At 40.6% G+C, this 27,756-nt stretch overlaps 1 protein-coding gene across 1 annotated transcript; it reads left to right on the forward strand.

Annotated features, from left to right (window-relative positions):
* Positions 1 to 26: 26 nt before the first annotated feature.
* zanl (zonadhesin, like) lies at positions 27 to 27,756 on the forward strand. Its single transcript, XM_066680263.1, has 82 exons — positions 27 to 138; positions 347 to 471; positions 660 to 805; positions 1,273 to 1,416; positions 1,604 to 1,711; positions 2,484 to 2,653; positions 3,078 to 3,280; positions 3,447 to 3,588; positions 3,694 to 3,747; positions 3,831 to 4,024; positions 4,128 to 4,269; positions 4,426 to 4,670; positions 4,763 to 4,911; positions 5,007 to 5,135; positions 5,273 to 5,411; positions 5,523 to 5,664; positions 5,774 to 5,970; positions 6,125 to 6,263; positions 6,351 to 6,467; positions 6,704 to 6,828; positions 7,050 to 7,195; positions 7,587 to 7,730; positions 7,841 to 7,948; positions 8,289 to 8,458; positions 8,593 to 8,795; positions 9,363 to 9,504; positions 9,610 to 9,663; positions 9,747 to 9,940; positions 10,044 to 10,185; positions 10,342 to 10,586; positions 10,679 to 10,827; positions 10,923 to 11,051; positions 11,189 to 11,327; positions 11,439 to 11,580; positions 11,690 to 11,886; positions 12,041 to 12,179; positions 12,267 to 12,383; positions 12,620 to 12,744; positions 12,966 to 13,111; positions 13,502 to 13,645; positions 13,756 to 13,863; positions 14,203 to 14,372; positions 14,507 to 14,709; positions 15,278 to 15,419; positions 15,662 to 15,855; positions 15,959 to 16,100; positions 16,257 to 16,501; positions 16,594 to 16,742; positions 16,838 to 16,966; positions 17,104 to 17,242; positions 17,354 to 17,495; positions 17,605 to 17,801; positions 17,956 to 18,094; positions 18,182 to 18,298; positions 18,535 to 18,659; positions 18,873 to 19,018; positions 19,409 to 19,552; positions 19,665 to 19,772; positions 20,112 to 20,281; positions 20,416 to 20,618; positions 21,187 to 21,328; positions 21,434 to 21,487; positions 21,571 to 21,764; positions 21,868 to 22,009; positions 22,166 to 22,410; positions 22,503 to 22,651; positions 22,747 to 22,875; positions 23,013 to 23,151; positions 23,263 to 23,404; positions 23,514 to 23,710; positions 23,865 to 24,003; positions 24,091 to 24,207; positions 24,444 to 24,568; positions 24,782 to 24,927; positions 25,318 to 25,461; positions 25,574 to 25,681; positions 26,021 to 26,190; positions 26,325 to 26,527; positions 27,096 to 27,237; positions 27,343 to 27,396; positions 27,480 to 27,673; positions 27,739 to 27,756. The coding sequence occupies exons 1-82, from the start codon at positions 90 to 92 to the stop codon at positions 27,754 to 27,756; spliced, it is 12,039 nt and encodes a 4,012-aa protein (XP_066536360.1). The 5' UTR covers positions 27 to 89.

A 27,756-nucleotide genomic window follows, 5' to 3' on the forward strand; every position in this document is an offset into this window, starting at 1 on the left:
GTATATTTTATTCTACTCTAGATTCCAAAGATTGTATAATCTCTGGTGACCCCCATTACAACACCTTTGATGGTACATACTACTCTTTCATGGGAACATGTACATACACACTGGCCCGCACCTGCTGGAACAACAATGGTAAGTACCTAATATTTCTGTACATTTGGCACAATATATGATAATTATCACAGTAAAGTTGATATAGGTATCTTAAATGATGTATAAGGATGTATACCTGCGTTAATGTTTAAATGACAAGTCTTTAAAAAATGCAAAAAAAATGAAAACAACAAAAAAAAATAAATGATAATCCAAGTTGTATAAAGTGTTTTGTTTTGTTTTACAGGACCCTGGTTTACTGTGGAAGGGAAAAATGAGGAAAGGGGAGTCTCTGGTGTATCGTACCTCAGGAAGTTGTATGTAACTGTCGGTGACATCACTGTGACCATGATGAAGAGCAGAAACACTTTGGTCAGTATGTTGTAAGGATTTTTTGCTTCTTTTTTTCTGTTGCTGCATTGAGTTTCAGGTGTAATACATTTTATCTCTTAAATAGTATTCCTTTTCATACAGTTATTAACTTCTTTTATTAAAGTTCTAGTTTGATAATATAAGCAATTTATATTTCTTTGCTATGTTTTTTTTCTCTACACTTCTAGGTAAATGGACGGAAAGTAGGCCTCCCTCACTCCCCCTCTCCGCTAATCTCTCTCACATTGGCTGGACAGTATGTCGTTCTCTCCACTACTTTTGGCCTGGAAGTTCGCTGGGATGGCAACCACTATGCCAAGATCACTGTGCCCAGGTATCATCTCAGGGACGGGCTTTATATATTGGTCTGGGTGTATAATTCAGTTACAACTTTTAACTGAATGATTTTTCAAGTTCTTTGTTTAAATTCTTTGTAACTTAGCTCAGTTAACATGCTACAGATAAGGACAGACTTCCATTCTTCAGTAATCTTACTTCAGTAAGATTATCTGGGAAAGTTTGCATTGTTTTGCATGCAATAAAGGAGTAGAATACATTAAAATGTAATAGGAATGTAACAGTTAAAGAACACAATTTAAGAAAACAGTAGTGTAAAGGGAAGGGGTTACCAAGTATGCAGTTGTTGCAGTTTCTCCTAATTGTGCTGGAGTTCTTTACCTCCTTGCAAAGTTTACTTCCCTGAAAACGACTTTGTAAGTAGCAAAATATGTCTAGGACAATCCTTGTGTTCACTTTATCCTTTTCACGAACATTTAGCTCTCCCTCTCCTCTTTCTTTTAGCACATATTATGAGCAGATGTGTGGACTATGTGGAGATTACAATGGAAATCCCAACAATGACTTCACCAAGCCAGATGGTTCCTTGGCTGACAACTCAAACCAATTTGGCAACAGCTGGCAAACTGATGAAGATGAGGATGACATGTTAGTCTCTATTGGTTTTTCAAATTCATGATAGTTTAATTCCTCTATGTTTGAAGAATTAGCCTAATGTGTGGTTTAATAAATCGCATAACTGTCATACGAGTGCTAGATCAAAATATTTGGTCTCTGTCGTCTCAGTTCACTTACAGATGATGTACTTTGCATTTCTGTGATATTGTTTTTTCAGTTGCAAGCCAGATGTCACACCTGACCCACCATGTGAGCCAAACCTTGAGGCTGAAGTGTCTAAACCAGAGAAATGTGGTAAAATCAAAGACCCCAGTGGACCATTCAGGTGAGTGCATCCTACAGAAATTATTTTCCAAGGCAAGATACATACAGTTCACAGGGGAAGTGGCTGAAAGTACCTGATGCTAACTAACCAAAAAATCTAGTAATGTTCCTCTTTGATTTGTTAGTGGAGCTGACATTAAGCTTTGGATCAGTCATTAGCTCATTAGCTATCATGTTTGTGTTGCATTTCTAGTTCCTCTTCCATTTAAATAAAACATATTGTCTGAAAACACACGAGAAACAGGTGACTCAGATAGTGTAATGGGCATTATTCCCTGATCCACATGCTTTTTATTCCCACTGCACTGTATCTTTTATGTCAGTACTGTGTAGGTCCTTTGTATGTTGCAAATTGTGTCCTAGAGGAACGTTATTTCATCTCAATCGGTACTGCGTTGTATAATGACAATAAAGGTCTACTTGACCTGACTAGACCTATAAATTAACACTATGTGGACTGGTAGACCAATAGTCTCAATCAGTTTAAAATGAGTGAAATATCCATATGAGGAATTAGAAGCACAGTTTAGAGGGTTTGAAAGTATTTAGAAAATAGGTAAATGTTTTGCTGAGTTTTGAAGATGAAGAGAGATTATACATCATAAAAGGTAGCATATAAATGTCATGAAAATGCTTCAGGAATTATGTTTATTGGTCTGTGATAATTGAGTCAAATGTAACTGTGTATATTTTTCTGCTTCTCTCTCCTGTTCCTTCTCTCTTTCTCTCTTTCTATGTCTCACTATTATTATTTCAATTAAAATGACTCATAGGGATTGTATAAAGGTGGTGGACCCTCTGCCATTCTTCCAGAGCTGTGTGTATGATATGTGTCGCTATCAGGGACTGCTACAAACCCTGTGTGACCAGCTCCAGGCTTACACTGATGCTTGTCTTGGTGCGGGAGCACCAGTTCACCAGTGGAGAGAGCCAGACTTCTGTCGTACGTATCACTAACAATACACTAACTTTAAAAACTATTTCAGTTACAGAGAATAGGCAGTTCACCAGTGGAGGGCGCCATACATCTGTCATGAGCCTTAGCCACAATATACATATATTAACATATTTTTCACTTTATATTGACACTGGCTACTAATGGTCTTAAATTTATTTCTTGTAGTGTTTCTAATGCTAAATAAACTCAATTTAGACATAATATTGAAAAAACCTGGAATATTACCAGTGCTTATTACCAGTGACAACATCCCCTGCCTCCTTTAGTTTAAACTAAGGCTAGCATAGTCTTAATCTGCGTCTATGATCTGCATCTACAAAATTAAATATGGAATGAATAAAAAGTGCATTAACATGTTACTGTACTTGCTTTCTCTTTTGGTAATAAAATGTCTGTATTTTGTCCACAGCTCTGGTTTGTCCACCAAACAGTCACTATTCCACATGTGTGAGTTCATGTCCAGAGACGTGTGTGGGTGTGAGCGGACCCCCTGGCTGTGGAGAGAAGTGTGTTGAAGGTTGTAAGTGTGATCTTGGCTTTGTCCTGAGTAGCAACAAGTGTGTACCCGTCAAAGAGTGTGGCTGTGTGGACCCTGAAGGCTCTTACCATCCTGTGAGTTTGTTACACTAAAAAGAAAGACTTTTGAATAAATGTTTAAATTATTGCACTGCAGTTCTCTTTTTTCAAAAGGTTGACATTTCATGTATAATATCACATGTTTATAAAAATCATGCCATGTGTTATGTACTTTCTGTTTGGATGTTTTTTTGTGGGTTAGGTAAATGAGAGCTGGTATCTGGAGGGCTGTACACAGCAGTGTGTGTGTCTGGGTGGAAGAATCATCCAGTGCTACAACACCAGCTGCCTCCCTACAGAGAACTGTGAGCTGCTAGATGGAGAATACATCTGCAAACCTAACGGTACGACAACTACCTAGAATTATAATCATAACACATCTTAAATGAAGGATATCATAAGTATGAATTAATGTCTTGTCTTTTCCCGTCACAATTGTTTATTTACAGACGTAAGTACACCTCAACCAACAACTCCAAAACCAACGCCAACAACACCACCAGGTAAACGAAATATTCTGCTTTTAATAATGTATTAACACATACAAACAGCTTTCATTCAGTGTTTTACTTTTCTCCTCACACAGTGAAATGCCCTGATAATGCGGAGTATATAGAATGCGGTCCCGCCTGCGTTCCCAGCTGTAAGGACCCCTCCACCAACTGCACTGGTTCCTGCATCAGCGGCTGTTTCTGCAAGCCAGGTTTTGTGTTCAGAGGAAGACGCTGTGTTCCCATTGAACAGTGTGGATGTCTGGATGATAACAACAACTACTATGAGGTAAATGGAATAAACAGTCGATTAAGAAATGAACATCAAGCTCTAAATCTCTACTCTCTCTTCAGTGTATTCAAGTTGCTTAATTGAACGTCAATGCTTTTAGCCTGGAGAGATTGTCCTTGGGAGTGGCTGCTCCAAGCTGTGTCGCTGTGCTGGTAATTACACCCTGAGCTGCGTGGACAACACCTGTGGCCCCACAGAGGAGTGTCGGGAAGTGGGCGGAATCCATGGCTGCTATCCTAAAGGTGAGGAGACCACAGCTGATATTCCAGTTGTGAATCGGTTTAGCCCTGTATGATGCTGTAACGTTCCCCAACTGGTTTGGGAGATAAGGGTTAACCGTTGTCAAAATGAATCATTTATAACTTTAGATCACTGTTAATCTGTTTATTTACCTACAGACTCCTCTACCTGCACTGCCACTACTGACCCTCACTACACCACTTTTGACAAGCGCAGTTATAACTTCATGGGCAACTGCACCTACTTGATTTCTGAAGCGTGCAACAGCACAGACGTGCCTTACTTTGCTGTTTATGCTGAGAATGAGAATCGCTATAACATCCCTACTATCAGCTATGTGAGTGCTGTCCACATCCACGTTCTGGGAGTGAAGGTGTCCGTCTTGAAAGGAGGAATTGTGCAGGTGAGAGAGCAAAGGGATAACAAGTGTAGAAAGTGAAATGAAAGATATATTCTGCAGCAATGTTACGAGTACTGTTCTCTGTCTGTGCACAGCTGAATGGTACCAATGTGAACGTTCCCTTGAGTCCGGCTCCTGGGGTAGACGTCTTCAAATCTGGAACAATGTACACAGTGGTCATGAACTTTGGTGTGACTGTTCGTTATGATGGAAATCAATACATGGACATCAAAGTCATCAAAGAGTGAGTGACATATTAAGATTCAGTTTAGCATTTTACAATTTAGTTAACTGACAACAGGAGAATCATTAAAGGAGTGTGTTTTTGTGTTAATGCAGCTATCAGAATAAGCTGTGTGGCCTGTGTGGTGACTATAATGGCAATGCCATGGACGACTTCCGCACTCCTTCTGGTGAACTGGTCAGCGGTCCAACTGAGTTTGGCAACAGCTGGAACACAGACCCTGAGTGAGTCACTGATGATGTGTTGTGTTGTATAGGCTGGTAATACTCATATTCAATGTTGAACTCATCTTCCCTCATTCCCTCCTGTAACTGTACGTGTGGGTTAAAGATACTGAACGCTGTTCTTCTTTTGTCTCCAGCTGCAATAAGAGTCCAGTGGACCCGAACCCTGGCTGCACAGAAACTGAAGAGGAGCTTTATGAGAGTCCAGCATACTGTGGTATCATCCTCGACAGCGAAGGTCCATTTGCTGCGTGTCACCCAAAAGTCAATCCCAATGTGAGTTAATCAGACTAAATGACTTATAATTTCGATTTTAAGGTTTGCAGTTTAACATTAACATTGTCATATGTCTTTGAACATTGTTGTATGTTTGTTTTGTTCTTGCAGACCTTCTTCAAAAACTGTGTGTTTGATTTGTGTGCGCTGGGAGGACCACATTCTGCCTTGTGTGAGGCCATTGAGGCCTATGTCAACGAGTGCCAGGACCGTGGTGTCAACATCGGACCCTGGAGAAACAGAACCTTCTGCCGTAAGTCTCAAACCAACTGTAAAATGACACTAAATCTAATATCTAATAATGAATCAATTTCATGAAACCCATTTTCAGCTCTGCAGTAAGTGTGTGTTTTCTTCTTTAGCTTTGGATTGTCCACCCAACAGCCACTATGACTCCTGCGTCTCCCCTTGCCAACCCTCTTGTACCTCTCCGCTACCCAGTCAGTGCAACGGACCCTGCTCTGAGGGATGCAAGTGTGACCCTGGCTACCTACTCAGTGGTGACAAGTGTGTAAAACAAGACACGTGTGGCTGCACACATAATGGACAGTATTACCAGGTGAGTGTTTATGAGTGTGGATGAGTTATAGTCCGAGATTCCTTGTGTTCCTGTGATTTATGGATTCACTCTACAACTCTCTATTCCTATCTCAGTAAATGAGTGTTAGGATATAATTTCCTGAAATGCTTTTTTGTCTGTCTATGAATTTTAGCCTGGGGAAGAGTTCTACACTAAAGACTGTGATCTGCTGTGCAAGTGTAATTCTTCACTTGTCACCTGTAGTGCTGCAGGATGTCCTCCATTACAGCAGTGTGGTGTACTTGGAGGTCAAATAGGATGTTACCCAGTTGGTCAGTACTTCCTAAATTGTATTTTTTTGTTAGTGGTTAGATAGTTTTCAGTTGTCAGGAGTTCATTTCTTCTTTATTCGTCTTTAGATTTTAAGGATTGTATAATCTCTGGTGACCCTCATTACAACACCTTTGATGGTAAATATTATTCCTTCATGGGAACCTGCACTTACACCCTGGCCCGCACCTGCAGAAATAACACTGGTAAGTGGAGCCTTAGATTCTTGAGTAGAAAAGTTAATTTAGTCATCACAGTAAAGACTGTATTCTTGGGGGTATCTTTATGTATATTTTACATTGTTAGAAGTACCCGAGGTTATACAACTATACCTCTAAATAAAATAAGTACTACACTCTTTCATAACAAACATTAAATACCAGGCTAAATGCTTGTGCACTATGAAATAGCAATGATTAGTGTTTTGTTCATTTTTCTGCAGGCCCCTGGTTCTCTGTGGAAGGGAAAAATGAGGAGAGAGGGGTCTCGGGTGTAGCCTACCTGAGGAAGTTGTATGTGACTGTCAATGGCATGACTGTGACCATGATGAAGAGCAGAACCATATTGGTCAGTTTTTTTGTTTTTTATGTTCTGTTTTTTACCTTTCAGCTGTTTTTAACTGTAACATTTGGGTACAGTAAATGTAAAATTTTCATTGTTCCTTTTTAAGTTATTGTGGTATTTTTAATGTTATGGCATTTTTGTGAATACAGTTTGCTTTGGTTTTTTCAAAGCACCAATTTTCCTTAAAACATGAAATAACTGTCTCACAATATCCACCTCTCTAGGTAAATGGAAGGAAAGTAGGCCTCCCTCACTCCCCCTCTCCGCTAATCTCTCTCACATTGGCTGGACAGTATGTCATTCTCTCCACTCCCTTTGGCCTGGAAGTTCGCTGGGATGGCAACCACTATGCCAAGATCACTGTGCCCAGGTACTGTCTCAGGGATAGGCTTTATATATTGATTCTGGTTGCCAGATTTGTTATGTGTTTTTAATGAATAAAACTTAGTAAGACAGCCAGTTAAACGTTGTATGAAGTACAGAAATTGCAAAAAAAAGTAAATACTATTATTCACAAGTACTGTTTTGCTTTATTGAAAGTTCTTGAGTTAGAGCCAATGATACGTAGGTGAACTTCAAAGGGAAATGTTAATATTGAGAATATGGCCAATGTGTAAAAGGGGAATAAATACATCAATTATAAACATACAGAAACAGAAATGAAGATCCTGAAACGGTACCTTATAGGTCATTATTATGTTATCGTTATAATTTGATTATTTGTTTATCAATCTGTCTGTTAACTTCCCACTCTCTCTCAGCACCTACTATGAACAGATGTGCGGACTGTGTGGGGACTACAATGGAAATCCCAACAACGACTTCACAACACCAAATGGCTCCCTGGCTGATAACCCAAACCATTTTGGCAATAGCTGGCAAACCGATGAAGATGAGGATGATAAGTTAGTCTCACATATTCAACTTCTAGAAAAATCTCTTTCAGTAATGAGCACATTTGATCATTTTGTGTAACTCTGTACGTAATAAACAATGCTTTCATTGTGTGTTGCAGGTGCAATTCTGATAATAAACCTGACCCACCTTGTGAGCCAAGCTTGGAGGCTGAAGTGTCTAAACCAGAGAAATGTGGCAAAATCAAAGACCCTAGTGGACCATTCAGGTGTGTGGAACCCACAAATTTCATTTCTTTGACTGTATACAAGAAACGACTTTATAAGATCTGGCTCAATCCATTTTTTTTCTCCGTTTTATTTCTTGGTCTAAATAAAATTGTCACTGAACACATGCAAAATGTAAACTGAGAGCATTATGAGCAGAATGGATAATACAGTTTGGCTTTATGTCCAGGATTTGCCATCAAAAGACATTAGTACAATAGGCCCTGACCCTAGTTAATGATATTGACTTGTTCTGGCTGCTACAGATAAGAAAAGATATAATTTAGTTGACTTTTTCTCTCAATCTTTTTTCTCCCTACTCATTCTTCCTCACACACACAGGGATTGTATAAAGGTGGTGGACCCTCTGCCATTCTTCCAGAGCTGTGTGTATGATATGTGTCGCTATCAGGGACTGCTACAAACCCTGTGTGACCAGCTCCAGGCTTACACTGATGCTTGTCTTGGTGCGGGAGCACCAGTTCACCAGTGGAGAGAGCCAGACTTCTGTCGTACGTATCACTAACAATAAACTAGTTTTAAAACTAATTCAGTTACTAGCAATGGGTAGTGCCACTGATTATTTAATATTGCAATGTGAGAGTGGACTGCACCGAATCGTCATCCACTCTGTCCTTTTCCACAGCCCTAGTATGTCCCCCGAACAGCCACTATTCCACATGTGTGAGTTCATGTCCAGAGACGTGTGTGGGTGTGAGCGGACCCCCTGGCTGTGGAGAGAAGTGTGTTGAAGGTTGTAAGTGTGATCCTGGCTTTGTCCTGAGTAGCAACAAGTGTGTACCCCTCAAAGAGTGTGGCTGTGTGGACCCTGAAGGCTCTTACCATCCTGTGAGTGTCACATAAACGCACCCTTCACACAAATGAAATATTAACATGTTCACTCCACAAAAACAGGTTTATGTGGATTTCATTCTGTATTTAAAGAAAAGTGCAGTCAAAAAAACAAGTTCTATGAGCATTGCTGTGTCTGATCCATTCATACCAGCACAAAGCACACTAACACATCCCCTCCACATCAGTGACACTGCAGCACTGAGATTGATCCATCATCCAAATCATACCTGCTGGGTGGTCCTGTGGAGATCCTGACCAATAAAGAGCAGGGTGAAATAACTACAGTCGGTCATTGTAGAGTTACAAAGTGCTCCTGTATGGCCAGTGGAACTGATAAAATTGGACAGAGTGTAGATACAAGTTAGATGTTCCTAGTGTAGTATAATTCTTCAAAAAAAATATAAAATTATTTTTTCATAAAGATTTTGTTGAATTGTTTATATGTACAGAATACAGTCTAGCTGTCCAATAAAAAATTTTTTTAAATAATTTTGTCAGTTGAACTTTGTTAGAGAGGTTGTTTTTTTAAAAAATACATACTCATTTCTTGTATAATTTTAGATAAATGAGAGCTGGTATCTGGAGGGCTGTACACAGCAGTGTGTGTGTCTGGGTGGAAGAATCATCCAGTGCTACAACACCAGCTGCCTCCCTACAGAGAACTGTGAGCTGCTAGATGGAGAATACATCTGCAAACCTAACGGTACGACAACTACCTAGAATTATAATCATAACACATCTTAAATGAAGGATATCATAAGTATGAATTAATGTCTTGTCTTTTCCCGTCACACTTGTTTATTTACAGACGTAAGTACACCTCAACCAACAACTCCAAAACCAACGCCAACAACACCACCAGGTAAACGAAATATTCTGCTTTTAATAATGTATTAACACATACAAACAGCTTTCATTCAGTGTTTTACTTTTCTCCTCACACAGTGAAATGCCCTGATAATGCGGAGTATATAGAATGCGGTCCCGCCTGCGTTCCCAGCTGTAAGGACCCCTCCACCAACTGCACTGGTTCCTGCATCAGCGGCTGTTTCTGCAAGCCAGGTTTTGTGTTCAGAGGAAGACGCTGTGTTCCCATTGAACAGTGTGGATGTCTGGATGATAACAACAACTACTATGAGGTAAATGGAATAAACAGTCGATTAAGAAATGAACATCAAGCTCTAAATCTCTACTCTCTCTTCAGTGTATTCAAGTTGCTTAATTGAATGTCAATGCTTTTAGCCTGGAGAGATTGTCCTTGGGAGTGGCTGCTCCAAGCTGTGTCGCTGTGCTGGTAATTACACCCTGAGCTGCGTGGACAACACCTGTGGCCCCACAGAGGAGTGTCGGGAAGTGGGCGGAATCCATGGCTGCTATCCTAAAGGTGAGGAGACCACAGCTGATATTCCAGTTGTGAATCGGTTTAGCCCTGTATGATGCTGTAACGTTCCCCAACTGGTTTGGGAGATAAGGGTTAACCGTTGTCAAAATGAATCATTTATAACTTTAGATCACTGTTAATCTGTTTATTTACCTACAGACTCCTCTACCTGCACTGCCACTACTGACCCTCACTACACCACTTTTGACAAGCGCAGTTATAACTTCATGGGCAACTGCACCTACTTGATTTCTGAAGCGTGCAACAGCACAGACGTGCCTTACTTTGCTGTTTATGCTGAGAATGAGAATCGCTATAACATCCCTACTATCAGCTATGTGAGTGCTGTCCACGTCCACGTTCTGGGAGTGAAGGTGTCCGTCTTGAAAGGAGGAATTGTGCAGGTGAGAGAGCAAAGGGATAACAAGTGTAGAAAGTGAAATGAAAGATATAGTCTGCAGCAATGTTACGAGTACTGTTCTCTGTCTGTGCACAGCTGAATGGTACCAATGTGAACGTTCCCTTGAGTCCGGCTCCTGGGGTAGACGTCTTCAAATCTGGAACAATGTACACAGTGGTCATGAACTTTGGTGTGACTGTTCGTTATGATGGAAATCAATACATGGACATCAAAGTCATCAAAGAGTGAGTGACATATTAAGATTCAGTTTAGCATTTTACAATTTAGTTAACTGACAACAGGAGAATCATTAAAGGAGTGTGTTTTTGTGTTAATGCAGCTATCAGAATAAGCTGTGTGGCCTATGTGGTGACTATAATGGCAATGCCATGGACGACTTCCGCACTCCTTCTGGTGAACTGGTCAGCGGTCCAACTGAGTTTGGCAACAGCTGGAACACAGACCCTGAGTGAGTCACTGATGATGTGTTGTGTTGTATAGGCTGGTAATACTCATATTCAATGTTGAACTCATCTTCCCTCATTCCCTCCTGTAACTGTACGTGTGGGTTAAAGATACTGAACGCTGTTCTTCCTTTGTCTCCAGCTGCAATAAGAGTCCAGTGGACCCGAACCCTGGCTGCACAGAAACTGAAGAGGAGCTTTATGAGAGTCCAGCGTACTGTGGTATCATCCTGGACAGGGAAGGTCCATTTGCTGCGTGTCACCCAAAAGTCAATCCCAATGTGAGTTAATCAGACTAAATGACTTATAATTTCGATTTTAAGGTTTGCAGTTTAACATTAACATTGTCATATGTCTTTGAACATTGTTGTATGTTTGTTTTGTTCTTGCAGACCTTCTTCAAAAACTGTGTGTTTGATTTGTGTGCGCTGGGAGGACCACATTCTGCCTTGTGTGAGGCCATTGAGGCCTATGTCAACGAGTGCCAGGACCGTGGTGTCAACATCGGACCCTGGAGAAACAGAACCTTCTGTCGTAAGTCTCAAACCAACTGTAAAATGACACTAAATCTAATATCTAATAATGAATCAATTTCATGAAACCCATTTTCAGCTCTGCAGTAAGTGTGTGTTTTCTTCTTTAGCTTTGGATTGTCCACCCAACAGCCACTATGACTCCTGCGTCTCCCCTTGCCAACCCTCTTGTACCTCTCCGCTACCCAGTCAGTGCAACGGACCCTGCTCTGAGGGATGCAAGTGTGACCCTGGCTACCTACTCAGTGGTGACAAGTGTGTAAAACAAGACACGTGTGGCTGCACACATAATGGACAGTATTACCAGGTGAGTGTTTATGAGTGTGGATGAGTTATAGTCCGAGATTCCTTGTGTTCCTGTGATTTATGGATTCACTCTACAACTCTCTATTCCTATCTCAGTAAATGAGTGTTAGGATATAATTTCCTGAAATGCTTTTTTGTCTGTCTATGAATTTTAGCCTGGGGAAGAGTTCTACACTAAAGACTGTGATCTGCTGTGCAAGTGTAATTCTTCACTTGTCACCTGTAGTGCTGCAGGATGTCCTCCATTACAGCAGTGTGGTGTACTTGGAGGTCAAATAGGATGTTACCCAGTTGGTCAGTACTTCCTAAATTGTATTTTTTTGTTAGTGGTTAGATAGTTTTCAGTTGTCAGGAGTTCATTTCTTCTTTATTCGTCTTTAGATTTTAAGGATTGTATAATCTCTGGTGACCCTCATTACAACACCTTTGATGGTAAATATTATTCCTTCATGGGAACCTGCACTTACACCCTGGCCCGCACCTGCAGAAATAACACTGGTAAGTGGAGCCTTAGATTCTTGAGTAGAAAAGTTAATTTAGTCATCACAGTAAAGACTGTATTCTTGGGGGTATCTTTATGTATATTTTACATTGTTAGAAGTACCCGAGGTTATACAACTATACCTCTAAATAAAATAAGTACTACACTCTTTCATAACAAACATTAAATACCAGGCTAAATGCTTGTGCACTATGAAATAGCAATGATTAGTGTTTTGTTCATTTTTCTGCAGGCCCCTGGTTCTCTGTGGAAGGGAAAAATGAGGAGAGAGGGGTCTCGGGTGTAGCCTACCTGAGGAAGTTGTATGTGACTGTCAATGGCATGACTGTGACCATGATGAAGAGCAGAACCATATTGGTCAGTTTTTTTGTTTTTTATGTTCTGTTTTTTACCTTTCAGCTGTTTTTAACTGTAACATTTGGGTACAGTAAATGTAAAATTTTCATTGTTCCTTTTTAAGTTATTGTGGTATTTTTAATGTTATGACATTTTTGTGAATACAGTTTGCTTTGGTTTTTTCAAAGCACCAATTTTCCTTAAAACATGAAATAACTGTCTCACAATATCCACCTCTCTAGGTAAATGGAAGGAAAGTAGGCCTCCCTCACTCCCCCTCTCCGCTAATCTCTCTCACATTGGCTGGACAGTATGTCATTCTCTCCACTCCCTTTGGCCTGGAAGTTCGCTGGGATGGCAACCACTATGCCAAGATCACTGTGCCCAGGTACTGTCTCAGGGATAGGCTTTATATATTGGTCTGGTTGCCAGATTTGTTATGTGTTTTTAATGAATAATACTTAGTAAGACAGCCAGTTAAATGTTGTATGAAGTACAGAAATTGCAAAAAAAAGTAAATACTATTATTCACAAGTACTGTTTTGCTTTATTGAAAGTTCTTGAGTTAGAGCCAATGATACGTAGGTGAACTTCAAAGGGAAATGTTAATATTGAGAATATGGCCAATGTGTAAAAGGGGAATAAATACATCAATTATAAACATACAGAAACAGAAATGAAGATCCTGAAACGGTACCTTATAGGTCATTATTATGTTATCGTTATAATTTGATTATTTGTTTATCAATCTGTCTGTTAACTTCCCACTCTCTCTCAGCACCTACTATGAACAGATGTGCGGACTGTGTGGGGACTACAATGGAAATCCCAACAACGACTTCACAACACCAAATGGCTCCCTGGCTGATAACCCAAACCATTTTGGCAATAGCTGGCAAACCGATGAAGATGCGGATGATAAGTTAGTCTCACATATTCATCTTCTAGAAAAATCTCTTTCAGTAATGAGCACATTTGATCATTTTGTGTAACTCTGTACGTAATAAACAATGCATTCATTGTGTGTTGCAGGTGCAATTCTGATAATAAACCTGACCCACCTTGTGAGCCAAGCTTGGAGGCTGAAGTGTCTAAACCAGAGAAATGTGGCAAAATCAAAGACCCTAGTGGACCATTCAGGTGTGTGGAACCCACAAATTTCATTTCTTTGACTGTATACAAGAAACGACTTTATAAGATCTGGCTCAATCCATTTTTTTCTCCGTTTTATTTCTTGGTCTAAATAAAATTGTCACTGAACACATGCAAAATGTAAACTGAGAGCATTATGAGCAGAATGGATAATACAGTTTGGCTTTATGTCCAGGATTTGCCATCAAAAGACATTAGTACAATAGGCCCTGGCCCTAGTTAATGATATTGACTTGTTCTGGCTGCTACAGATAAGAAAATATATAATTTAGTTGACTTTTTCTCTCAATCTTTTTTCTCCCTACTCATTCTTCCTCACACACACAGGGATTGTATAAAGGTGGTGGACCCTCTGCCATTCTTCCAGAGCTGTGTGTATGATATGTGTCGCTATCAGGGACTGCTACAAACCCTGTGTGACCAGCTTCAGGCTTACACTGATGCTTGTCTTGGTGCGGGAGCACCAGTTCACCAGTGGAGAGAGCCAGACTTCTGTCGTACGTATCACTAACAATAAACTAGTTTTAAAACTAATTCAGTTACTAGCAATGGGTAGTGCCACTGATTATTTAATATTGCAATGTGAGAGTGGACTGCACTGAATCGTCATCCACTCTGTCCTTTTCCACAGCCCTAGTATGTCCCCCGAACAGCCACTATTCCACATGTGTGAGTTCATGTCCAGAGACGTGTGTGGGTGTGAGCGGACCCCCTGGCTGTGGAGAGAAGTGTGTTGAAGGTTGTAAGTGTGATCCTGGCTTTGTCCTGAGTAGCAACAAGTGTGTACCCCTCAAAGAGTGTGGCTGTGTGGACCCTGTTGGCTCTTACCATCCTGTGAGTCACATAAACGCACCCTTCACACAAATGAAATATTAACATGTTCACTCCACAAAAACAGGTTTATGTGGATTTCATTCTGTATTTAAAGAAAAGTGCAGTCAAAAAAACAAGTTCTATGAGCATTGCTGTGTCTGATCCACTCATACCAGCACAAAACACACTAACACATCCCCTCCACATCAGTGACACTGCAGCACTGAGATTGATCCATCATCCAAATCATACCTGCTGGGTGGTCCTGTGGAGATCCTGACCAATAAAGAGCAGGGTGAAATAACTACAGTCGGTCATTGTAGAGTTACAAAGTGCTCCTGTATGGCCAGTGGAACTGATAAAAATGGACAGAGAGTGTAGATACAAGTTAGATGTTCCTAGTGTAGTATAATTCTTCAAAAAAATGTAAAATTATTTTTTCATAAAGAATTTGTTGAATTGTTTATATGTACAGAATACAGTCTAGCTGTCCAATAAAAACATTTTTTAAATAATTTTGTCAGTTGAACTTTGTTAGAGAGGTTGTTTTTTTTTTCAAAATACATACTCATTTCTTGTATAATTTTAGATAAATGAGAGCTGGTATCTGGAGGGCTGTACACAGCAGTGTGTGTGTCTGGGTGGAAGAATCATCCAGTGCTACAACACCAGCTGCCTCCCTACAGAGAACTGTGAGCTGCTAGATGGAGAATACATCTGCAAACCTAACGGTACGACAACTACCTAGAATTATAATCATAACACATCTTAAATGAAGGATATCATAAGTATGAATTAATGTCTTGTCTTTTCCCGTCACACTTGTTTATTTACAGACGTAAGTACACCTCAACCAACAACTCCAAAACCAACGCCAACAACACCACCAGGTAAACGAAATATTCTGCTTTTAATAATGTATTAACACATACAAACAGCTTTCATTCAGTGTTTTACTTTTCTCCTCACACAGTGAAATGCCCTGATAATGCGGAGTATATAGAATGCGGTCCCGCCTGCGTTCCCAGCTGTAAGGACCCCTCCACCAACTGCACTGGTTCCTGTATCAGCGGCTGTTTCTGCAAGCCAGGTTTTGTGTTCAGAGGAAGACGCTGTGTTCCCATTGAACAGTGTGGATGTCTGGATGATAACAACAACTACTATGAGGTAAATGGAATAAACAGTCGATTAAGAAATGAACATCAAGCTCTAAATCTCTACTCTCTCTTCAGTGTATTCAAGTTGCTTAATTGAACGTCAATGCTTTTAGCCTGGAGAGATTGTCCTTGGGAGTGGCTGCTCCAAGCTGTGTCGCTGTGCTGGTAATTACACCCTGAGCTGCGTGGACAACACCTGTGGCCCCACAGAGGAGTGTCGGGAAGTGGGCGGAATCCATGGCTGCTATCCTAAAGGTGAGGAGACCACAGCTGATATTCCAGTTGTGAATCGGTTTAGCCCTGTATGATGCTGTAACGTTCCCCAACTGGTTTGGGAGATAAGGGTTAACCGTTGTCAAAATGAATCATTTATAACTTTAGTTCACTGTTAATCTGTTTATTTACCTACAGACTCCTCTACCTGCACTGCCACTACTGACCCTCACTACACCACTTTTGACAAGCGCAGTTATAACTTCATGGGCAACTGCACCTACTTGATTTCTGAAGCGTGCAACAGCACAGACGTGCCTTACTTTGCTGTCTATGCTGAGAATGAGAATCGCTATAACATCCCTACTATCAGCTATGTGAGTGCTGTCCACGTCCACGTTCTGGGAGTGAAGGTGTCCGTCTTGAAAGGAGGAATTGTGCAGGTGAGAGAGCAAAGGGATAACAAGTGTAGAAAGTGAAATGAAAGATATATTCTGCAGCAATGTTATGAGTACTGTTCTCTGTCTGTGCACAGCTGAATGGTACCAATGTGAACGTTCCCTTGAGTCCGGCTCCTGGGGTAGACGTCTTCAAATCTGGAACACTGTACACAGTGGTCATGAACTTTGGTGTGACTGTTCGTTATGATGGAAGTAAATACATGGACATCAAAGTCATCAAAGAGTGAGTGACATATTAAGATTCAGTTTAGCATTTTACAATTTAGTTAACTGACAACAGGAGAATCATTAAAGGAGTGTGTTTTTGTGTTAATGCAGCTATCAGAATAAGCTGTGTGGCCTGTGTGGTGACTATAATGGCAATGCCATGGACGACTTCCGCACTCCTTCTGGTGAACTGGTCAGCGGTCCAACTGAGTTTGGCAACAGCTGGAACACAGACCCTGAGTGAGTCACTGATGATGTGTTGTGTTGTATAGGCTGGTAATTCTCATATTCAATGTTGAACTCATCTTCCCTCATTCCCTCCCGTAACTGTACGTGTGGGTTAAAGATACTGAACGCTGTTCTTCTTTTGTCTCCAGCTGCAATAAGAGTCCAGTGGACCCGAACCCTGGCTGCACAGAAACTGAAGAGGAGCTTTATGAGAGTCCAGCGTACTGTGGTATCATCCTGGACAGGGAAGGTCCATTTGCTGCGTGTCACCCAAAAGTCAATCCCAATGTGAGTTAATCAGACTAAATGACTTATAATTTCGATTTTAAGGTTTGCAGTTTAACATTAACATTGTCATATGTCTTTGAACATTGTTGTATGTTTGTTTTGTTCTTGCAGACCTTCTTCAAAAACTGTGTGTTTGATTTGTGTGCGCTGGGAGGACCACATTCTGCCTTGTGTGAGGCCATTGAGGCCTATGTCAACGAGTGCCAGGACCGTGGTGTCAACATCGGACCCTGGAGAAACAGAACCTTCTGTCGTAAGTCTCAAACCAACTGTAAAATGACACTAAATCTAATATCTAATAATGAATCAATTTCATGAAACCCATTTTCAGCTCTGCAGTAAGTGTGTGTTTTCTTCTTTAGCTTTGGATTGTCCACCCAACAGCCACTATGACTCCTGCGTCTCCCCTTGCCAACCCTCTTGTACCTCTCCGCTACCCAGTCAGTGCAACGGACCCTGCTCTGAGGGATGCAAGTGTGACCCTGGCTACCTACTCAGTGGTGACAAGTGTGTAAAACAAGACACGTGTGGCTGCACACATAATGGACAGTATTACCAGGTGAGTGTTTATGAGTGTGGATGAGTTATAGTCCGAGATTCCTTGTTTTCCTGTGATTTATGGATTCACTCTACAACTCTCTATTCCTATCTCAGTAAATGAGTGTTAGGATATAATTTCCTGAAATGCTTTTTTGTCTGTCTATGAATTTTAGCCTGGGGAAGAGTTCTACACTAAAGACTGTGATCTGCTGTGCAAGTGTAATTCTTCACTTGTCACCTGTAGTGCTGCAGGATGTCCTCCATTACAGCAGTGTGGTGTACTTGGAGGTCAAATAGGATGTTACCCAGTTGGTCAGTACTTCCTAAATTGTATTTTTTTGTTAGTGGTTAGATAGTTTTCAGTTGTCAGGAGTTCATTTCTTCTTTATTCGTCTTTAGATTTTAAGGATTGTATAATCTCTGGTGACCCTCATTACAACACCTTTGATGGTAAATATTATTCCTTCATGGGAACCTGCACTTACACCCTGGCCCGCACCTGCAGAAATAACACTGGTAAGTGGAGCCTTAGATTCTTGAGTAGAAAAGTTAATTTAGTCATCACAGTAAAGACTGTATTCTTGGGGGTATCTTTATGTATATTTTACATTGTTAGAAGTACCCGAGGTTATACAACTATACCTCTAAATAAAATAAGTACTACACTCTTTCATAACAAACATTAAATACCAGGCTAAATGCTTGTGCACTATGAAATAGCAATGATTAGTGTTTTGTTCATTTTTCTGCAGGCCCCTGGTTCTCTGTGGAAGGGAAAAATGAGGAGAGAGGGGTCTCGGGTGTAGCCTACCTGAGGAAGTTGTATGTGACTGTCAATGGCATGACTGTGACCATGATGAAGAGCAGAACCATATTGGTCAGTTTTTTATGTTCTGTTTTTTACCTTTCAGCTGTTTTTAACTGTAACATTTGGGTACAGTAAATGTAAAATTTTCATTGTTCCTTTTTAAGTTATTGTGGTATTTTTAATGTTATGACATTTTTGTGAATACAGTTTGCTTTGGTTTTTTCAAAGCACCAATTTTCCTTAAAACATGAAATAACTGTCTCACAATATCCACCTCTCTAGGTAAATGGAAGGAAAGTAGGCCTCCCTCACTCCCCCTCTCCGCTAATCTCTCTCACATTGGCTGGACAGTATGTCATTCTCTCCACTCCCTTTGGCCTGGAAGTTCGCTGGGATGGCAACCACTATGCCAAGATCACTGTGCCCAGGTACTGTCTCAGGGATAGGCTTTATATATTGGTCTGGTTGCCAGATTTGTTATGTGTTTTTAATGAATAATACTTAGTAAGACAGCCAGTTAAACGTTGTATGAAGTACAGAAATTGCAAAAAAAAGTAAATACTATTATTCACAAGTACTGTTTTGCTTTATTGAAAGTTCTTGAGTTAGAGCCAATGATACGTAGGTGAACTTCAAAGGGAAATGTTAATATTGAGAATATGGCCAAAGTGTAAAAGGGGAATAAATACATCAATTATAAACATACAGAAACAGAAATGAAGATCCTGAAACGGTACCTTATAGGTCATTATTATGTTATCGTTATAATTTGATTATTTGTTTATCAATCTGTCTGTTAACTTCCCACTCTCTCTCAGCACCTACTATGAACAGATGTGCGGACTGTGTGGGGACTACAATGGAAATCCCAACAACGACTTCACAACACCAAATGGCTCCCTGGCTGATAACCCAAACCATTTTGGCAATAGCTGGCAAACCGATGAAGATGAGGATGATAAGTTAGTCTCACAAATATTCATCTTCTAGAAAAATCTCTTTCAGTAATGAGCACATTTGATCATTTTGTGTAACTCTGTACGTAATAAACAATGCATTCATTGTGTGTTGCAGGTGCAATTCTGATAATAAACCTGACCCACCTTGTGAGCCAAGCTTGGAGGCTGAAGTGTCTAAACCAGAGAAATGTGGCAAAATCAAAGACCCTAGTGGACCATTCAGGTGTGTGGAACCCACAAATTTCATTTCTTTGACTGTATACAAGAAACGACTTTATAAGATCTGGCTCAATCCATTTTTTTCTCCGTTTTATTTCTTGGTCTAAATAAAATTGTCACTGAACACATGCAAAATGTAAACTGAGAGCATTATGAGCAGAATGGATAATACAGTTTGGCTTTATGTCCAGGATTTGCCATCAAAAGACATTAGTACAATAGGCCCTGGCCCTAGTTAATGATATTGACTTGTTCTGGCTGCTACAGATAAGAAAATATATAATTTAGTTGACTTTTTCTCTCAATCTTTTTTCTCCCTACTCATTCTTCCTCACACACACAGGGATTGTATAAAGGTGGTGGACCCTCTGCCATTCTTCCAGAGCTGTGTGTATGATATGTGTCGCTATCAGGGACTGCTACAAACCCTGTGTGACCAGCTCCAGGCTTACACTGATGCTTGTCTTGGTGCGGGAGCACCAGTTCACCAGTGGAGAGAGCCAGACTTCTGTCGTACGTATCACTAACAATAAACTAGTTTTAAAACTAATTCAGTTACTAGCAATGGGTAGTGCCACTGATTATTTAATATTGCAATGTGAGAGTGGACTGCACCGAATCATCATCCACTCTGTCCTTTTCCACAGCCCTAGTATGTCCCCCGAACAGCCACTATTCCACATGTGTGAGTTCATGTCCAGAGACGTGTGTGGGTGTGAGCGGACCCCCTGGCTGTGGAGAGAAGTGTGTTGAAGGTTGTAAGTGTGATCCTGGCTTTGTCCTGAGTAGCAACAAGTGTGTACCCCTCAAAGAGTGTGGCTGTGTGGACCCTGAAGGCTCTTACCATCCTGTGAGTGTCACATAAACGCACCCTTCACACAAATGAAATATTAACATGTTCACTCCACAAAAACAGGTTTATGTGGATTTCATTCTGTATTTAAAGAAAAGTGCAGTCAAAAAAACAAGTTCTATGAGCATTGCTGTGTCTGATCCACTCATACCAGCACAAAGCACACTAACACATCCCCTCCACATCAGTGACACTGCAGCACTGAGATTGATCCATCATCCAAATCATACCTGCTGGGTGGTCCTGTGGAGATCCTGACCAATAAAGAGCAGGGTGAAATAACTACAGTCGGTCATTGTAGAGTTACAAAGTGCTCCTGTATGGCCAGTGGAACTGATAAAATTGGGCAGAGTGTAGATACAAGTTAGATGTTCCTAGTGTAGTATAATTCTTCAAAAAAAATATAAAATTATTTTTTCATAAAGATTTTGTTGAATTGTTTATATGTACAGAATACAGTCTAGCTGTCCAATAAAAACATTTTTTAAATAATTTTGTCAGTTGAACTTTGTTAGAGAGGTTGTTTTTTTTAAAAAATACATACTCATTTCTTGTATAATTTTAGATAAATGAGAGCTGGTATCTGGAGAGCTGTACACAGCAGTGTGTGTGTCTGGGTGGAAGAATCATCCAGTGCTACAACACCAGCTGCCTCCCTACAGAGAACTGTGAGCTGCTAGATGGAGAATACATCTGCAAACCTAACGGTACGACAACTACCTAGAATTATAATCATAACACATCTTAAATGAAGGATATCATAAGTATGATTTAATGTCTTGTCTTTTCCCGTCACAATTGTTTATTTACAGACGTAAGTACACCTCAACCAACAACTCCAAAACCAACGCCAACAACACCACCAGGTAAACGAAATATTCTGCTTTTAATAATGTATTAACACATACAAACAGCTTTCATTCAGTGTTTTACTTTTCTCCTCACACAGTGAAATGCCCTGATAATGCGGAGTATATAGAATGCGGTCCCGCCTGCGTACCCAGCTGTAAGGACCCCTCCACCAACTGCACTGGTTCCTGTATCAGTGGCTGTTTCTGCAAGCCAGGTTTTGTGTTCAGAGGAAGACGCTGTGTTCCCATTGAACAGTGTGGATGTCTGGATGATAACAACAACTACTATGAGGTAAATGGAATAAACAGTCGATTAAGAAATGAACATCAAGCTCTAAATCTCTACTCTCTCTTCAGTGTATTCAAGTTGCTTAATTGAACGTCAATGCTTTTAGCCTGGAGAGATTGTCCTTGGGAGTGGCTGCTCCAAGCTGTGTCGCTGTGCTGGTAATTACACCCTGAGCTGCGTGGACAACACCTGTGGCCCCACAGAGGAGTGTCGGGAAGTGGGCGGAATCCATGGCTGCTATCCTAAAGGTGAGGAGACCACAGCTGATATTCCAGTTGTGAATCGGTTTAGCCCTGTATGATGCTGTAACGTTCCCAAACTGGTTTGGGAGATAAGGGTTAACCGTTGTCAAAATGAATCATTTATAACTTTAGATCACTGTTAATCTGTTTATTTACCTACAGACTCCTCTACCTGCACTGCCACTACTGACCCTCACTACACCACTTTTGACAAGCGCAGTTATAACTTCATGGGCAACTGCACCTACTTGATTTCTGAAGCGTGCAACAGCACAGACGTGCCTTACTTTGCTGTTTATGCTGAGAATGAGAATCGCTATAACATCCCTACTATCAGCTATGTGAGTGCTGTCCACGTCCACGTTCTGGGAGTGAAGGTGTCCGTCTTGAAAGGAGGAATTGTGCAGGTGAGAGAGCAAAGGGATAACAAGTGTAGAAAGTGAAATGAAAGATATATTCTGCAGCAATGTTACGAGTACTGTTCTCTGTCTGTGCACAGCTGAATGGTACCAATGTGAACGTTCCCTTGAGTCCGGCTCCTGGGGTAGACGTCTTCAAATCTGGAACACTGTACACAGTGGTCATGAACTTTGGTGTGACTGTTCGTTATGATGGAAGTAAATACATGGACATCAAAGTCATCAAAGAGTGAGTGACATATTAAGATTCAGTTTAGCATTTTACAATTTAGTTAACTGACAACAGGAGAATCATTAAAGGAGTGTGTTTTTGTGTTAATGCAGCTATCAGAATAAGCTGTGTGGCCTGTGTGGTGACTATAATGGCAATGCCATGGACGACTTCCGCACTCCTTCTGGTGAACTGGTCAGCGGTCCAACTGAGTTTGGCAACAGCTGGAACACAGACCCTGAGTGAGTCACTGATGATGTGTTGTGTTGTATAGGCTGGTAATTCTCATATTCAATGTTGAACTCATCTTCCCTCATTCCCTCCCGTAACTGTACGTGTGGGTTAAAGATACTGAACGCTGTTCTTCTTTTGTCTCCAGCTGCAATAAGAGTCCAGTGGACCCGAACCCTGGCTGCACAGAAACTGAAGAGGAGCTTTATGAGAGTCCAGCGTACTGTGGTATCATCCTGGACAGGGAAGGTCCATTTGCTGCGTGTCACCCAAAAGTCAATCCCAATGTGAGTTAATCAGACTAAATGACTTATAATTTCGATTTTAAGGTTTGCAGTTTAACATTAACATTGTCATATGTCTTTGAACATTGTTGTATGTTTGTTTTGTTCTTGCAGACCTTCTTCAAAAACTGTGTGTTTGATTTGTGTGCGCTGGGAGGACCACATTCTGCCTTGTGTGAGGCCATTGAGGCCTATGTCAACGAGTGCCAGGACCGTGGTGTCAACATCGGACCCTGGAGAAACAGAACCTTCTGTCGTAAGTCTCAAACCAACTGTAAAATGACACTAAATCTAATATCTAATAATGAATCAATTTCATGAAACCCATTTTCAGCTCTGCAGTAAGTGTGTGTTTTCTTCTTTAGCTTTGGATTGTCCACCCAACAGCCACTATGACTCCTGCGTCTCCCCTTGCCAACCCTCTTGTACCTCTCCGCTACCCAGTCAGTGCAACGGACCCTGCTCTGAGGGATGCAAGTGTGACCCTGGCTACCTACTCAGTGGTGACAAGTGTGTAAAACAAGACACGTGTGGCTGCACACATAATGGACAGTATTACCAGGTGAGTGTTTATGAGTGTGGATGAGTTATAGTCCGAGATTCCTTGTTTTCCTGTGATTTATGGATTCACTCTACAACTCTCTATTCCTATCTCAGTAAATGAGTGTTAGGATATAATTTCCTGAAATGCTTTTTTGTCTGTCTATGAATTTTAGCCTGGGGAAGAGTTCTACACTAAAGACTGTGATCTGCTGTGCAAGTGTAATTCTTCACTTGTCACCTGTAGTGCTGCAGGATGTCCTCCATTACAGCAGTGTGGTGTACTTGGAGGTCAAATAGGATGTTACCCAGTTGGTCAGTACTTCCTAAATTGTATTTTTTTGTTAGTGGTTAGATAGTTTTCAGTTGTCAGGAGTTCATTTCTTCTTTATTCGTCTTTAGATTTTAAGGATTGTATAATCTCTGGTGACCCTCATTACAACACCTTTGATGGTAAATATTATTCCTTCATGGGAACCTGCACTTACACCCTGGCCCGCACCTGCAGAAATAACACTGGTAAGTGGAGCCTTAGATTCTTGAGTAGAAAAGTTAATTTAGTCATCACAGTAAAGACTGTATTCTTGGGGGTATCTTTATGTATATTTTACATTGTTAGAAGTACCCGAGGTTATACAACTATACCTCTAAATAAAATAAGTACTACACTCTTTCATAACAAACATTAAATACCAGGCTAAATGCTTGTGCACTATGAAATAGCAATGATTAGTGTTTTGTTCATTTTTCTGCAGGCCCCTGGTTCTCTGTGGAAGGGAAAAATGAGGAGAGAGGGGTCTCGGGTGTAGCCTACCTGAGGAAGTTGTATGTGACTGTCAATGGCATGACTGTGACCATGATGAAGAGCAGAACCATATTGGTCAGTTTTTTATGTTCTGTTTTTTACCTTTCAGCTGTTTTTAACTGTAACATTTGGGTACAGTAAATGTAAAATTTTCATTGTTCCTTTTTAAGTTATTGTGGTATTTTTAATGTTATGACATTTTTGTGAATACAGTTTGCTTTGGTTTTTTCAAAGCACCAATTTTCCTTAAAACATGAAATAACTGTCTCACAATATCCACCTCTCTAGGTAAATGGAAGGAAAGTAGGCCTCCCTCACTCCCCCTCTCCGCTAATCTCTCTCACATTGGCTGGACAGTATGTCATTCTCTCCACTCCCTTTGGCCTGGAAGTTCGCTGGGATGGCAACCACTATGCCAAGATCACTGTGCCCAGGTACTGTCTCAGGGATAGGCTTTATATATTGGTCTGGTTGCCAGATTTGTTATGTGTTTTTAATGAATAATACTTAGTAAGACAGCCAGTTAAACGTTGTATGAAGTACAGAAATTGCAAAAAAAAGTAAATACTATTATTCACAAGTACTGTTTTGCTTTATTGAAAGTTCTTGAGTTAGAGCCAATGATACGTAGGTGAACTTCAAAGGGAAATGTTAATATTGAGAATATGGCCAAAGTGTAAAAGGGGAATAAATACATCAATTATAAACATACAGAAACAGAAATGAAGATCCTGAAACGGTACCTTATAGGTCATTATTATGTTATCGTTATAATTTGATTATTTGTTTATCAATCTGTCTGTTAACTTCCCACTCTCTCTCAGCACCTACTATGAACAGATGTGCGGACTGTGTGGGGACTACAATGGAAATCCCAACAACGACTTCACAACACCAAATGGCTCCCTGGCTGATAACCCAAACCATTTTGGCAATAGCTGGCAAACCGATGAAGATGAGGATGATAAGTTAGTCTCACAAATATTCATCTTCTAGAAAAATCTCTTTCAGTAATGAGCACATTTGATCATTTTGTGTAACTCTGTACGTAATAAACAATGCATTCATTGTGTGTTGCAGGTGCAATTCTGATAATAAACCTGACCCACCTTGTGAGCCAAGCTTGGAGGCTGAAGTGTCTAAACCAGAGAAATGTGGCAAAATCAAAGACCCTAGTGGACCATTCAGGTGTGTGGAACCCACAAATTTCATTTCTTTGACTGTATACAAGAAACGACTTTATAAGATCTGGCTCAATCCATTTTTTTCTCCGTTTTATTTCTTGGTCTAAATAAAATTGTCACTGAACACATGCAAAATGTAAACTGAGAGCATTATGAGCAGAATGGATAATACAGTTTGGCTTTATGTCCAGGATTTGCCATCAAAAGACATTAGTACAATAGGCCCTGGCCCTAGTTAATGATATTGACTTGTTCTGGCTGCTACAGATAAGAAAATATATAATTTAGTTGACTTTTTCTCTCAATCTTTTTTCTCCCTACTCATTCTTCCTCACACACACAGGGATTGTATAAAGGTGGTGGACCCTCTGCCATTCTTCCAGAGCTGTGTGTATGATATGTGTCGCTATCAGGGACTGCTACAAACCCTGTGTGACCAGCTCCAGGCTTACACTGATGCTTGTCTTGGTGCGGGAGCACCAGTTCACCAGTGGAGAGAGCCAGACTTCTGTCGTACGTATCACTAACAATAAACTAGTTTTAAAACTAATTCAGTTACTAGCAATGGGTAGTGCCACTGATTATTTAATATTGCAATGTGAGAGTGGACTGCACCGAATCATCATCCACTCTGTCCTTTTCCACAGCCCTAGTATGTCCCCCGAACAGCCACTATTCCACATGTGTGAGTTCATGTCCAGAGACGTGTGTGGGTGTGAGCGGACCCCCTGGCTGTGGAGAGAAGTGTGTTGAAGGTTGTAAGTGTGATCCTGGCTTTGTCCTGAGTAGCAACAAGTGTGTACCCCTCAAAGAGTGTGGCTGTGTGGACCCTGAAGGCTCTTACCATCCTGTGAGTGTCACATAAACGCACCCTTCACACAAATGAAATATTAACATGTTCACTCCACAAAAACAGGTTTATGTGGATTTCATTCTGTATTTAAAGAAAAGTGCAGTCAAAAAAACAAGTTCTATGAGCATTGCTGTGTCTGATCCACTCATACCAGCACAAAGCACACTAACACATCCCCTCCACATCAGTGACACTGCAGCACTGAGATTGATCCATCATCCAAATCATACCTGCTGGGTGGTCCTGTGGAGATCCTGACCAATAAAGAGCAGGGTGAAATAACTACAGTCGGTCATTGTAGAGTTACAAAGTGCTCCTGTATGGCCAGTGGAACTGATAAAATTGGGCAGAGTGTAGATACAAGTTAGATGTTCCTAGTGTAGTATAATTCTTCAAAAAAAATATAAAATTATTTTTTCATAAAGATTTTGTTGAATTGTTTATATGTACAGAATACAGTCTAGCTGTCCAATAAAAACATTTTTTAAATAATTTTGTCAGTTGAACTTTGTTAGAGAGGTTGTTTTTTTTAAAAAATACATACTCATTTCTTGTATAATTTTAGATAAATGAGAGCTGGTATCTGGAGAGCTGTACACAGCAGTGTGTGTGTCTGGGTGGAAGAATCATCCAGTGCTACAACACCAGCTGCCTCCCTACAGAGAACTGTGAGCTGCTAGATGGAGAATACATCTGCAAACCTAACGGTACGACAACTACCTAGAATTATAATCATAACACATCTTAAATGAAGGATATCATAAGTATGATTTAATGTCTTGTCTTTTCCCGTCACAATTGTTTATTTACAGACGTAAGTACACCTCAACCAACAACTCCAAAACCAACGCCAACAACACCACCAGGTAAACGAAATATTCTGCTTTTAATAATGTATTAACACATACAAACAGCTTTCATTCAGTGTTTTACTTTTCTCCTCACACAGTGAAATGCCCTGATAATGCGGAGTATATAGAATGCGGTCCCGCCTGCGTACCCAGCTGTAAGGACCCCTCCACCAACTGCACTGGTTCCTGTATCAGTGGCTGTTTCTGCAAGCCAGGTTTTGTGTTCAGAGGAAGACGCTGTGTTCCCATTGAACAGTGTGGATGTCTGGATGATAACAACAACTACTATGAGGTAAATGGAATAAACAGTCGATTAAGAAATGAACATCAAGCTCTAAATCTCTACTCTCTCTTCAGTGTATTCAAGTTGCTTAA

The sequence above is a fragment of the Hoplias malabaricus genome, chromosome 9 (genome assembly GCF_029633855.1).
Source record: "Hoplias malabaricus isolate fHopMal1 chromosome 9, fHopMal1.hap1, whole genome shotgun sequence".
Lineage (NCBI taxonomy): Eukaryota > Metazoa > Chordata > Actinopteri > Characiformes > Erythrinidae > Hoplias > Hoplias malabaricus.

What these genes read in the sequence shown, in the direction of transcription:
- zanl (XM_066680263.1), top strand. Translation starts at nt 90, where the DNA reads ATGGGAACATGTACATACACACTGGCCCGCACCTGCTGGAACAACAAT. An exon ending in TGAAGAGCAGAACCATATTG is followed by an intron (nt 6,829 to 7,049) that starts GTCAGTTTTTTT and finishes CCACCTCTCTAG; the next exon opens with GTAAATGGAAGGAAAGTAGG. An exon ending in CACCTGCAGAAATAACACTG is followed by an intron (nt 18,299 to 18,534) that starts GTAAGTGGAGCC and finishes ATTTTTCTGCAG; the next exon opens with GCCCCTGGTTCTCTGTGGAA.